The following is a 12,976-nucleotide window of genomic DNA, read 5'->3' as shown; positions in this document are numbered from 1 at the left end:
TTCAAAAATGTGTTTTTGAATCTTTTGCTAATCATTCCAAATAAATGTTATCGTGATATCATGTGGTAAGATGGGTTATTAATCACACTTGTAGATCCTCAGTCTATACTCACACTTCGTTTTGATTTTGTAAACTAACCTGGGATTTTCAATAGATTGTTTTTATTTAAATGGCTTGATTTTAGACTACATCATTTTCTATTTCAAATTGTAACCAAAATTTAGACTTTATGTTTTTAGTCTTTACAGCCAGTCCTTATACCTTGGCATCTCCATTTCTGAGTTCTTCAGTCAGTAGATTTGCTTCAAATTTTTTTCCAGTCCTTTACATGCCTGAGAATTTCTTTCTGTTCAGTTTGCCTCATCAGTAAAATGGGATTAAGTACAATAATAATACATTAAAAGTGCTTAACAAAGTGTACAGCATATAGGAAGTGTTCAGTAGCTATTAGCTACTTCATTATCACCATCATTATTATAGTTCACATATAAAACACAGCTTGGCTAGGTTTTTAATACTTTCTTCTCACAACCCTATAAACATTATTCCGTTGTATTATCAACCTGATTTCTCTTATTTTTGTCTTTATTTTCTGACTGTGGCATATAGGATTTTTTTCTTTAACTTGTCATTTAAAATTTCTTCTGGGTTGTGTTTTGGTGTGATTCTCCAGTGTTTTTTTCCTAAAACTTGTTGAGTTCCTTCAATACTCAGTTTTGTCTGCTTACTTGTTTATTCTTAATTCAGTAAATCCTCCTTCTGTTTGAGGTTATTGCTTCGTTCATATGATCTTGATGTCTTCCTGAGGAGGACCATAATCTTAGATCAGAGGATGGTCCTCCAACCTGTCATTTGCTCATCACACTTCTTTTTTTCCTCTTGCTCTGAGTCCCTGAAGAGCCTTAAGTTTCTTATCCATGTCACTGATATGACCTGTCCTTAGGATTCTGCTCCTACTTCTCCCAATTCTTCTATTATGTGTTTAGTTTTATTTCATCATTTCACTTTCCCTTCATTTTATTGTGTTCTATCACCACGTATATTTTTCCCCTTTTGTGATTTCTTGCTCATGTCTCATAACAGCCATGCGTCTTTTAATCCTATTGAGGTCACCCAGCAATTTTCTTTAAAAAACAAGACAGAACTAGGGGCTTCCCTGGTGGCGCAGTGGTTGAGAGTCTGCCTGCCGATGCAGGGGACACGGGTTCGTGCCCCGGTCTGGGAAGATCCCACATGCCGCGGAGCGGCTGGGCCCGTGAGCCATGGCCGCTGAGCCTGCGCGTCCGGAGACTGTGCTCCGCAGGGGAGAGGCCACAGCAGTGAAAGGCCCACGTACCGCAAAAAAAACAACAAAAAAAAGAAAGTCAATGATAAAGAAGCCTTTTAGTTTGATGCAGTCCCATTTGTTTATTTTTGCTTTTGTTGTCCTTGCCTGTGGAATCAGATCGAAAATAAATATCCCTAAGACCAATGTAAAGAAGATCACCACCTATGTTTTCTTCTAGGAATTTTATGGTTTCAAATCATACATTCAAGTCTTTAATCCCATTTTGAGTTAATTTTTGTATATGGTGTAAGTTACTGGTCCAGTTTCATTCTTTTGCATGTAGTCATCCATTTTTCCCAACACCATTTATTGAGGAGAGTTTTTTTTTCAATTGTATATTCTTGCCTCCTTTGTCATAGATTAATTAACTGTACATGCATGTGTTTATTTCTGGGCTCTCTATTCTGTTCCATTGATCTGTGTGTCTGTTTTTCGGCCAGTATAATCTGCTTTGATGGTTGTAGCTTTGTAGTATAGCTTTAAGTCAGGGATAAAGTAGCTAGTCTTTATGATAGTCAAAACTATCTCCACTTCCTCATGCTCTACACAACTATTTTCAATAAACCAGTAGCCTGTGGACAGTAATTCACAAGGAAAATAATATCTCTTCCAGTTTTTCAAGGACCACTAATTAACCACGAGGCTAGGAAGTTCTCTCTATAACAAAGTACCATAGTTTTCTAGCAGTTTTTCTTTTCTGTGGTTGTTTTGAAAAGTTGCTATTCTCCTCATAGGTACAATTGTCATTTAAATATTCAAGTTTACTTTAAGGCTGCTGCTTTCACAGGCAGAATATTAAACTTCCTTGATCAAGATACTACAGCACTTTATTAACTATACTATCAAATGTCAACTCCCAGCCAAACATTAAATACTTAAAGTCACCTGTCTCCTTCCCCACTAATATTTCAGTATAACATTTTCCCCGTCAAGACTTCTCTATAATGGTTAATTCTTCCCTTGTTTGATGTACCTCGTCATGATTCAACACTGCAATCTTTATATATGGGACTAAACTAATTATAAATAAAGTCCTTATATGTTGATAATTTTCATTTTACATCTTCATTTTTTTTTTTCTTTTTTTTTTTTTTTTGCGGTACGCGGGCCTCTCACCATTGGGGCCTCTCCCCTGCAGAGCACAATCTTCGGATGCGCAGGCTCAGCGGCCATGGCTTACGGGCCCAGCCGCTCTGTGGCATGTGGGATCCTCCCGGACTGGGGCACAAACCTGCGTCCCCTGCATCGGCAGGCAGACTCCCAACCACTGCGCCACCAGGGAAGCCCCATCTTCATTTTTTAATAAAATAAAATATTGCAGCTAAAATCAAGGTCTTCTTTGTTCCTTTCCCCCCGACCCATTCTCTTTCCTTCTTTTTTTTTTTTTTTTTTTTTTTTTGCGGTACGTGGGCCTCTCACTGCCGCAGCCTCTCCCGCTGCGGAGCACAGGCTCCGGACACGCAGGCTCAGCGGCCATAGCTCACGGGCCCAGCTGCTCCGCGGCATGTGGGATCCTCCTGGACCGGGACACGAACCCATGTCCCCTGCATCGGCAGGCGGACTCTCAACCACTGCGCCACCAGGGAAGCCCTCTCTTTCCTTCTTTAGAGGCAGCTATGATCATGAATTTGTAGAGGAGCTTCCAGTATGTTTTTATACTTATGTATGCATCTATAAACAATATATAATATTGTCATATGTACTTTGAAGAGAAATGTTCATGTACTCTACATGTCTTCTGCAACTTGCTTTTTTCATTCAACATTGTTTTGGAGATCCATCAACATTGTACTAATAGATGTTGTTCATTTAAGTTCCCTGCAGTATATTAATTGTTCTGTGATTACAATTTACTTGAAAACGAAAGAGCATATTCCAAAAAGATCTTGAGTTACTCGCTGTGTGACAGGGAAGGAAAACTCTTGCCCAAAGAACTTTCTGCCATCTTTGATTTGAAGAGCGGGCTGGAGTGTCTTTCAAGTGTGAGTGCAAGCTCTGAAGTAAAAAGCATCTGGTCAAAGCTAGGATAATATGTGCTAACCGGGTGAGGGAAAGAGGAGTGGTTTAAAATACACTTAGGCTTGGAACATATGCTATATAAGATACCATTCCTCCCTCCCAGCAAGATCCTGTCACCCTGCTGTTGAAGGCTGTATTCTTCTGCTATGGAAGAAACAGAACTAGAGTAGACAAATGTCTCCTTGCCATTTGTCTGATACACAGATAAAGACTTGGGTCTCAACACTCCCTCCGTAGCTGGTGAACACTTGTTGAACATGAGCAGTGAAATAGGCATGGGAAATGCAGCTGCTTGCAATACCATTTTAGTATAAGCAGGAGCCTTGCTGAGTGTCTCTGTCTGTCTTTTATTAAAGGTCCACACACGTTCCTGTTGGGGAGGATCAAGTCCAGCACATGGAGCTAGTTCAGGATCTAGCACAGGGGTTTAACAAGAAGTACGGGGAGTTCTTCCCAGTACCCAGGTCCATTCTGAGTAAGTAACAAACATACAATTTTTAAATCAGGATGCATTTTGAAGAGAGGATTGGATAACGGACTGAGAAGCTTGGAACTTTCTTGGGACTAAACTTGGCTTCGTCGTGCACAGATTTCAGGATTTATAATGAGAATCCCATCTTTTTCTGTAATGTAGGACTAGTAGACCTCATTGGATTATTGACTAAAATAACCAAAATTTTGAAAAGTATGGGAGAGACTAGAAACTACAAATAATCATTTTCATTATAGAGTATCATATATATATATATGTATATATATAAACATATCTCATTTGATAGAGCAGGTATCTTTCCCTATTTCATAGATGAGTAAACTAAGGATTGGCAAGCCTGACTTTGTATCCAAGTCGCGGTGGCAAAGCTGGGCCCTACATTGAGCTCTTCTGGTTCCAAAGCCAGCTGACCTTGCCTTCTCTATTCACAGTAGAACAAAAGTCATAAGAGTAAGAACTGCTGGATCATAATCTAGATAAAACAAGAGGGCATTGATCATCCTCGCACTTTGCCTTCTTAAATATACAACTGAGATAGAATGTACAATCTACCTACTGAATCCAAAACCTCATCTGCTTGCAAGGCTATGCTCGTCTGGAATCTTCTCGAGAAAAAAAAGCTGTAAATCTCTATCAACATTTTGGTAGCAGTGTAAACTTGTGGCAGGGGCGGAGATCACTGAACCTAAGCTCTGCCCATCTTTATTAAGGTGGCTGCATTTCAAAGAGTATAACATGTGCCTAGTGTCAATTTAGAAACATAAGGTGGATATAAATTACTAAGTTATTCCAACAGTTCACACAAATAAATTCAGGGCACCCCATGCATTGAAATCAACCTTCTTTTAGCAACGGGGACTATTTTAATGCTTTGGCTAATTGTTATTTTACCTATTTCAACTTTATATGTTTCTGTAATAGCCATAAATTAGGCAATTATTAATAACACAGGTTTTATGAAGCACAGCTTAACATCTTGATTCTATCAGAGCAATAAACAAGTCACTTCTCTCACTCTTGCATGTGTGTGTGTGTGTGTGTGTGTGTGTGTGTGTGTTGGTAATTACTTATATAATCATGGGTAAAGAAATGGAAAGATGCCACAGGTTGTGAAAACTGGCATGGGGGTAGGAAGGGCAGTGGTTGTGGGCAGGGGGTGATTAGCCAATAAGGAAGAGCAGAGAAGAAGGAAATAGACAATACTTTTTTTAATAGGTATGCACAGCAAAAACAGTACGATTGATACAATTTCATTTGTGTAAGATTATATGTTTTTATGTTTATATATGCATTAACAGATGCATGAAAATATCAAACAGTACGATTGATATAATTTCATTTGTGTAAGATTATATGTTTCTATGTTTATATATGCATTAACAGATGCATGAAAATATCAAACAGTACGATTGATACAATTTCATTTGTGTAAGATTATATGTTTCTATGTTTATATATGCATTAACAGATGCATGAAAATATGATCAAAATATTAACATTTTATTACACATTTCAGACACCTTTACTTTCATGCTTATAGAAATTGCTAATTTATTACAATGAGTATAATCAGATAAAAATAATAAAGTTATTTGGTGTTCTTGGCACTTTTTAAGATCTAGACACTGACATTCCTATTGGTGTTTTATTGTTTTGTTTTTTTGTTTGATTTTTGTCTCTGGTACGTGTGTGTTGGTGCTTTTACCTAGCGTCAATGAAGAAGGTAAAATCCCTGCGAGATCCGTCTGCCAAGATGTCAAAATCAGACCCTGATAAACTGGCCACTGTCAGAATAACAGACAGCCCGGAGGAGATAGTGCAGAAGTTCCGCAAGGCTGTGACGGACTTCACCTCGGAGGTCACCTACGAGCCAGCCAGCCGAGGGGGCGTGTCCAACCTGGTGGCCATCCATGCAGCAGTGACAGGGCTCCCTGTGGAGGAGGTGGTCTGCCGCAGCGCTGGCATCGACACCGCTCGCTACAAGCTGGTGGTGGCAGATGCTGTGATTGAGAAATTTGCTCCAATTAAGAGTGAAATTGAAAAACTGAAGACGAACAAGGACCACTTAGAGAAGGTTTTACAAGCTGGGTCAGCAAAAGCCAAAGAATTAGCATATCCCGTGTGCCAGGAGGTGAAGAAATTGGTGGGGTTTCTATAGGAAGGTTCAACGAGTCACAAAAAGTCTTTTCTGTCTTGTGGTCCACGCACTCCTATTAAGGCAGCTTTCCTCACAAGTGAACAATTATAGTTTGGGGACACACAATTTGGTATACCTGATCATTGGCTTCATTTGATGAATAATGATTTGTAGCCTTCAAATAGAGCAATGTTCTAAATCCCATCAGCGAAATTCTGTGGGGAAAAAAAAAGAGCAAACAAAGAAGGCATAGCTATCTGAATCCTCAATTATGTGAGGCACACTCGGCCTCATTTATTCACACAAATGTGATTGAGGTAAGTAGCAATTTGGCAAGTGGGTGTTTCATTTTTGTCTCTCTGAAGTCCTTACTGTCACAGGTGCTCACTTTCTCTATCCCACCCCTTTTAAAAAGTAATATGTAGAAGTTTTAGGCTTATAATCCTTGGGATGCCATTTGAACCAATTTGTGTTCAGATCTCATAAAAATAGGTTGATGATTATCATTCATTTGTCACTGAGATGGTACCTGCTTTATTGTATTTAATCTATTTATTTCCCAAGAGACCACACTGACTATTCTAGCAAGTATTATCTGGGTTTTTTGTTTGTTTTTTAAATTCAGAGATACATGGTATGACCTTCTGAGAAGGTTGCATTATTTCAGCTTGATTTATTTATTGTACAAAAGCCCGAGTCCATACATTACGTTCTTAATAAGTACTTCCTTGCATTTGTCTCTCAGTTTAACGTCACCAACCCACTGTGAAATCTATAGGAGAGGAATTGCCGTTTTACACCTGAGGAGCATGAAGCTTAGAGAGTACAGTTAGCTTGTACAATCTCTCTCCGTGAGTAAGAAGCAAATCCAAGATCAAAACCTTTACTCCTTATTCCTAAGAATAGTGCTTTTTTCATCAGCACAGAAGTCAGAAGTCACAGAAGCCACATGTTTGAGACTACAAGCATTCTTGTTTTGAAAGTGGGTACTGGAAATATAAGACCTGAACTACTGACACTGTTTATATCAGCAAGTCAACCACTAGCTGCCAGCTTTAAACCTGGATTCAGCCAACCTTGGTCACATTTGTTACTCAGAATCCCCAAGGCCGGTCCCAAGTCCTGTCTCCTATGCTTATTTCAGAGACACTTCAAAGTATATTCTGCCCGACTGCAAGAGTAGTTGGCCTGACAAGTCAGCTTTTCCCAGTGAGCGGGAGCTTCTCATCTTACCTTTACCTCAGTCAAAGTAGTAGCAAGTCACTCTAAAAACTACCTTCTCTGCACATCCCTTTCCCACACCTGAAAGTGGAAATGATAATTGTGACTCAGCACACCAGGGCCTGATTGATTTTGTAACAGAAATTACTTGTAAGTTTTTTGCCAATCGTCACCATTTATATATATGAGTGACGAGCATGTTGGGCAAAGAATTTTTACTCATTTCCTAAGAGAAGAAAGTAGAGTGGTCCTTTTACCAGAACAGATATAAATACACCTAACACTGCATCCCAGAATCCAAATTAAAAGACCCTTTTTGGATCTTTTCTTGGAATGGGTTGTCTAGAGTGGGCTCTAGGGAGCTTCTTTGGCATATTTTCTGCAAGCCTCTTTTTTTTTGTTGTTTGGTTGGTTTTTTCCTTTCAAAGAAACCCTAGTATGAATACTGGAAAATGACTAAATTAAAGGTGGATCTATCAAACTGTCCGTGTGTTTTCTTTACCCCCTTGCCACACCTTTCATCCGAAGAACTAAAGGCACCATGGAAAGAATCTCAGAGGAGGAAAACCAGATGACTTGTGGTAACTTCTAAGGAGCAAATCCCTGTACAGAAGAGGTTGGCTTGTGAGAATCCTGTTGTTGTATGAAAGTGACCTGAGGACTCATCAAGTCTAATATCCAAGTCCATAATGATTGAGAGAGGTGTCCCTTGATCTCAGGAAGCTGATCAAAGAGCCAAGGCTAGAACCTAGATTTGTTTTTACACCCCTAAACTTGCCATTTACAGGACTCAGCACAGTCTTCTTACTGAGACGAAAAATTGAAGAGAAATCCAACTTGTGGCTTACCTTCTAGGTGATTTTGTTTTTTTCTGTATGTTTTGTGGAGAGTTGAAATGAAAAACACTTGGTGGTAATAATGCTCAGGTAACTTGGTGCTCTGTAGCTCCACCTACTGACAAACCATACTTCAAACCCACCTTGACAGACTGTCACTCAAAATAGAGTGGAGGTATCTTGCCCTTTGTAGGTGCCTCACAAACATCTATCAAAATAATGTCAGAACATGGGCTAGAGAGTCCTAATGAAGTATGGATTTTTTTGTAAGAAACCTTCTTGATGCAGACCATAAAGATGCCAATCAGGAAACAATAACTAACACCTGAGTCCTCACTATGTATCAGGCACCATTACTCAATATCTTATAACAGTGTTTTTCAAAGTGTGGTCTCGCAACATGAGCATCACCTGGGAACTCATCAAGGATGCAGATTCCCTGGCTCTACCCCAGACCTACTGAAGCAAAACTTGGCAGATGAACCTAGCAATCCGTTTTAACAGCCGTCCAGGTAATTCTAATGCATGCTAAGTTTAAAGAACCACTGCTTTTATATATAGTCTCTCATTTAGTCCTCATAACACAATAAAGTGAAACTATTATCAATCTCTTGTTATTAAGGATGAAACCAAGGCTGAGGGGGTGGTGAGTAATTTGCCTACGATAGTTCAGCTTCCAAGAGCTAGTCAGGTCGTCTGATCCAGAGTCCCACTAGGCCACAGTGTCTGCACAATGTCTCCTGCTGTATGTGGGGTAATATGCTCTGAAGCGGCACTGTCCAATATGGTCTGTGCTCATTTAAATTTGAATTAATTAAAACTAAATTAAAAACTCATTTCCTCAGCAGCACTTTCAAGTGCCTAGTGGCCTCAATAGCTATTGACTAGCGTATTGGACAGCACAGACGAGAGTATTTCAGTCATCACAAATGTCTCTTGGACACTGCTGCTTTAAGGCATTCAGCTTATTGATTTTGCTTATAATAGGTCAAGCACATACAGTTGAGGAATCTCCTTGGAGAATTCTTTTTTTTATTTTTTTGCGGTACGCGAGCCTCTCACTGTTGTGACCTCTCCCGTTGCGGAGCACAGGCTCTGACGCGCAGGCTCAGCGGCCACGGCTCACGGGCCCAGCCGCTCCGCGGCATGTGGGATCTTCCCGGACCGGGGCATGAACCCGTGTCCCCTGCATCGGCAGGCGGACTCTCAACCACTGCGCCACCAGGGAAGCCCTCCCTGGAGAATTCTTCAACTGGAGAATTTATGAAGGTAGTAAAAGGATTAGTTGAGAATGACAGACCTTATAGTTTCCCAAAATTAGTATCTGTAGTTTCTTAGATAATAAGAGCACATATTACATACTTGCTATATGCCGGGTACTTTGTGTGTTTATATGTGATATCTCATTTACTATTTATATCATAAGATAGAAACTATTAGTGCTATTTCTTCAAAAAAGTAAAGAAGGACTCAGTAACTTGCCTAAAGCCACACGTTATTACTAGTCTGTAGTTTCTGCTAGTTAGGAACCCAGTGGTATCTCTTAACTATAAGTGTGCCCAAGGAAATGGTGTGCCCCTTCTTGACTAGTCTAGATTCTGTTCCTCTCCTGCATGTCCCATTGTCTTAGCCCTCACATCCCCCTCCCTGCCTTCTGTCTTCCTTCAATGCTCTTATAATTATTCCCCCAAAGGTCTTGGTTTGTGCACACAGCACAGTCTTTAGGCTGCTTTCTCCCAGGCTTTGTTTCCTGTGGTTCACTCTGTCCAGCACTGTGTGCCTGTGTTACTAGGTAATGGGACTGTGCCATGGGATAGCGCTTGGTCTTCTCTTTAACACGATGACTGTGTCTGTTCTCATCGACTCTGTGTTTTCCCTGTGTGACCAACATTCTCTTTTCACTCTGTCAGCTGGAGGGGCCTTTTGAAATATTTTTGGCTGGGAAGAGTCAATTCCTCTCTAAAATGGAGCTGAAAACAGATTGCCTATTGCTAGCACGTAACATTTTCAAACACCCCCCTAGACAGACAAGCTAGAGGCTTCACCGTTAATCATTTAAGCCCTCATATGTTAACTTTCAACAGTTCTGTTATATTGGCTAGGCTGGGATTATCTTATTTCTCTAGGAAGGAAACTGGGGCTCAGAGCATTAGTGACTTATCCTCAGATATGTAATTCAGCATTATGACAAAAGTTTACGTAGGGCCTGCTTTGTGAAAAGCACAGGGGAAATGCAATATGCCTGTAACTTAGAGGAGAGCACACAGAGATACTAGCTAGCACATGTTGGTCGAGCACAGGAATGAGCAATTAACCAAGATGTTTAGGGAAGGAATAAGACAGGTATAGGATAGGAGAAAGGGCTTTCCAATCAGAAACTGGGACACAGAAACATGAAATTTGCATTTAGGGCAAAGCAAATCCATACAGTATGTGAGCAAATTGAGAATGGAAATATTAGGTTGAACCATATGAAATTGTCAGTATTTGATTATTTTTTACCAACAAAACTGGCAGTTCCATGTGGATCCACCTGATGTATCCAATGAACAAGCATTTTGTGGAGTGCCTGTTTTGCAGGCACCATCTAAACACCAAGAATTAGAAATGAGACACAGTCCCCAGCCTCAGAATCCTCCCTGCCTGTGTGGAGATGAACATGGAAAGCCAGTGAGAGGTAGAGTAGCAACTAGAACCAAAGTCTTCTGAGTCTTGTACCTCCCCGGAATACATCAACTCAGGCATTCACTCTTAATTATTTGAAATACAGCTTCTAAATGTTGCACTCAGTGGCTCTCGAATAGAATACTTAGTGTTGGGTATAACCACGTTGGCTCTGTGGAATGCAACTCGTTTCTTTTAAATGTTCCTTCCCCACTCCTACCCACGTACACACGGTAAAACAGGATGACAGTCATCATTTTCTAGAAGTGTTTCCGAAAAGCAGATGATGACATGACTTTATGTGACTATAATAAAGTAATCTACTTTTACCTAGTCACTGTCTTACTCATCATATCCACCTTAATCCCTTTTTCAGTTAAGATGTTCAGATACAGAGTCTTCCTGGGAAGAAAGTCACGTCCCATGTCCTATCTGTGAGTGCAGGATGAAGAAACACGTGTGCCTGGCATTTACCACCACATCTCCCTGCACTTGCCTGGCCCACGGGGAAGCTCACTGACAGCAATGGTTAGTTCAAACACATAGTTTGAGGATCAGTAGGAATAAGGGTGAAATCTTTCCTTGAGTGCTTGATCTGAGAAGAAGCCAGGCCTGTTCAAGGACCAGAGAGAGAAAGGCCCTCATTTCTCCACTCTACCCCCACCTTCTGAGTTAGACCCTACTGTTGGAATGCGTTCTGTTTGTTTATTCCTGTGGCTATCAGAATGACCTTGTCATTTTTGTGCATGGCTATAACTCCTTTGTCTATCTAGTACATTGGCAACAAATAAATGCTCAATAAATAGCTGAATGATTAAAAAAAAACAGCAACATAGTTTGTCCAGAGTTAGCTTGAGTTTTCAGCAGCCTCCACCACAAAAAGGAGCTCCTGTGATAATTTTTTTTTTTTTTTAAAAACTGTGTGGCTTGTCCAGATACGACCATGGGAGCCAGATCTGGGGAGAGAAGTGTTCCCACCATGAACCAGCCAGCCAGTGAGCAAGAAAGGCGTTTTCTAGAGAAACAAAGAAAGAAGACACCTTTCAACTTTGGCATTCTTCTAGCTCAGTGCTTCACAACTCCCACCCCTGCTGTTTCAAGATCTTCCCTGATGCCTGTGTAGGTTTCATTTCTCTTCAAGTCTCCATGTCTCACACCACGACAGCCAACATAAGCTACCTCCGCTGGTTCATATTGTGTCTGGGCATCTGTGTATTCCTTCTTATTTCCTTCCCACTGTTCTGCAATAACTACCACTGTGTTATCACTCCTACCCACTCTCAGCCCCACTCTCCTTTCGGCACCAGCCACTATCATGACTTCAGTGCCGTTCTCACACCTTCCAGAATTTCATATTCATCAAACCACCTGTTCCTCCATATTCCTCCTTTGAGGAAAGAACATTCTGGTGTCCCTTTGATGTACTGGCATATTGACGTGTCAAGGTAAATGGAAGAGTTGTTGCCTCTTGATTCATCTTAATTTCGAAGTAACAACCTCTGTATCAAGCATAAATGCTTCTCCACCCCACCCCGTCCCACCACCCCTCCCAGAAAACAATATGTGCAGATACACAAAGAACTCTTATTGTATTTATGGTTCAGATTTTTGTCACTTTATATGTGGGTTTGCCATAAAGTTGTGGCAGAGACTGGTAACTATGCCCCAGTATCCAATCTCTGCTTCTTCCCTTTTGGAATGGAACTCTCACCCTTAACTTTAGTAGAGCACATAGTCTCAAATGTAGAAACTACATTTCCCAGCCCACCCTGTAGCAAGGTATAAATTTGTTCTAGCCAGTGGTACGTGGGCAAAAGTGATATGTGCAATTTCTTAAGTCACATCTTTTTTAAAGGAAATTGCTTCCCCCTCCCACTTCCTGGAACAGCCCATTGATGAAAGCCACAAGAGAAACATGGGGAGGGTCAAACCCCAGCTTGGGTCCCTGAACTTGGCAAGCAGCACTGCCTTTTGTCCTGGATTGCCCACCTACCTCAGGACTGTTATGTGAGAAATAAACTTTTATCATATTTAAGCCACTTTAACTTGAGATCTCTTTGTAATAGTGCCTTAGCTATTATCCCAACTAATACGCTAATTCTTACTGGCCTGTTTGTCTAATGTCTTCCTCTGACTGGATTACTTCAGTTCAACAAGCATTTTGTGTGAGCCTTCTGTGTGGTGAGGCGGTGGTTTCCAAAGTATGGCTCCTAGACCAGCAGGGTCATCCTCACCTGGGAACTTGTTAAATATGTTGACTTATTAGATAGTCCACAGA

The 12,976-nt window shown here is 40.7% G+C and overlaps 1 protein-coding gene across 2 annotated transcripts in view; it reads left to right on the top strand.

Moving 5' to 3' along the window:
- WARS2 (tryptophanyl tRNA synthetase 2, mitochondrial) overlaps positions 1-7,679 on the top strand; it is an 87,403-nt gene extending 79,724 nt beyond the window's left edge. Inside the window, exons 5-7 of one of the 2 annotated variants that reach the window (XR_004346080.1) lie at positions 3,704-3,822; positions 5,550-6,294; positions 6,723-7,679. Coding sequence is in view for 1 of the 2 variants with exons in the window: in XM_032607382.1 (XP_032463273.1) it covers positions 3,704-3,822; positions 5,550-5,998 (568 nt within the window). In the remaining variant the exon portion in view is untranslated. Of the gene's footprint in view, positions 1-3,703; positions 3,823-5,549 lie in introns of both variants that reach the window. The other variant, XM_032607382.1, reaches the window with a different exon arrangement.
- Positions 7,680-12,976: the final 5,297 nt, after the last annotated feature.

The sequence above is a fragment of the Phocoena sinus genome, chromosome 1 (genome assembly GCF_008692025.1).
Source record: "Phocoena sinus isolate mPhoSin1 chromosome 1, mPhoSin1.pri, whole genome shotgun sequence".
NCBI classification, from domain to species: Eukaryota; Metazoa; Chordata; class Mammalia; order Artiodactyla; family Phocoenidae; genus Phocoena; species Phocoena sinus.
Note: the sequence above shows the minus strand (reverse complement) of the source record. Positions and strands in the feature narration are given on the sequence as shown.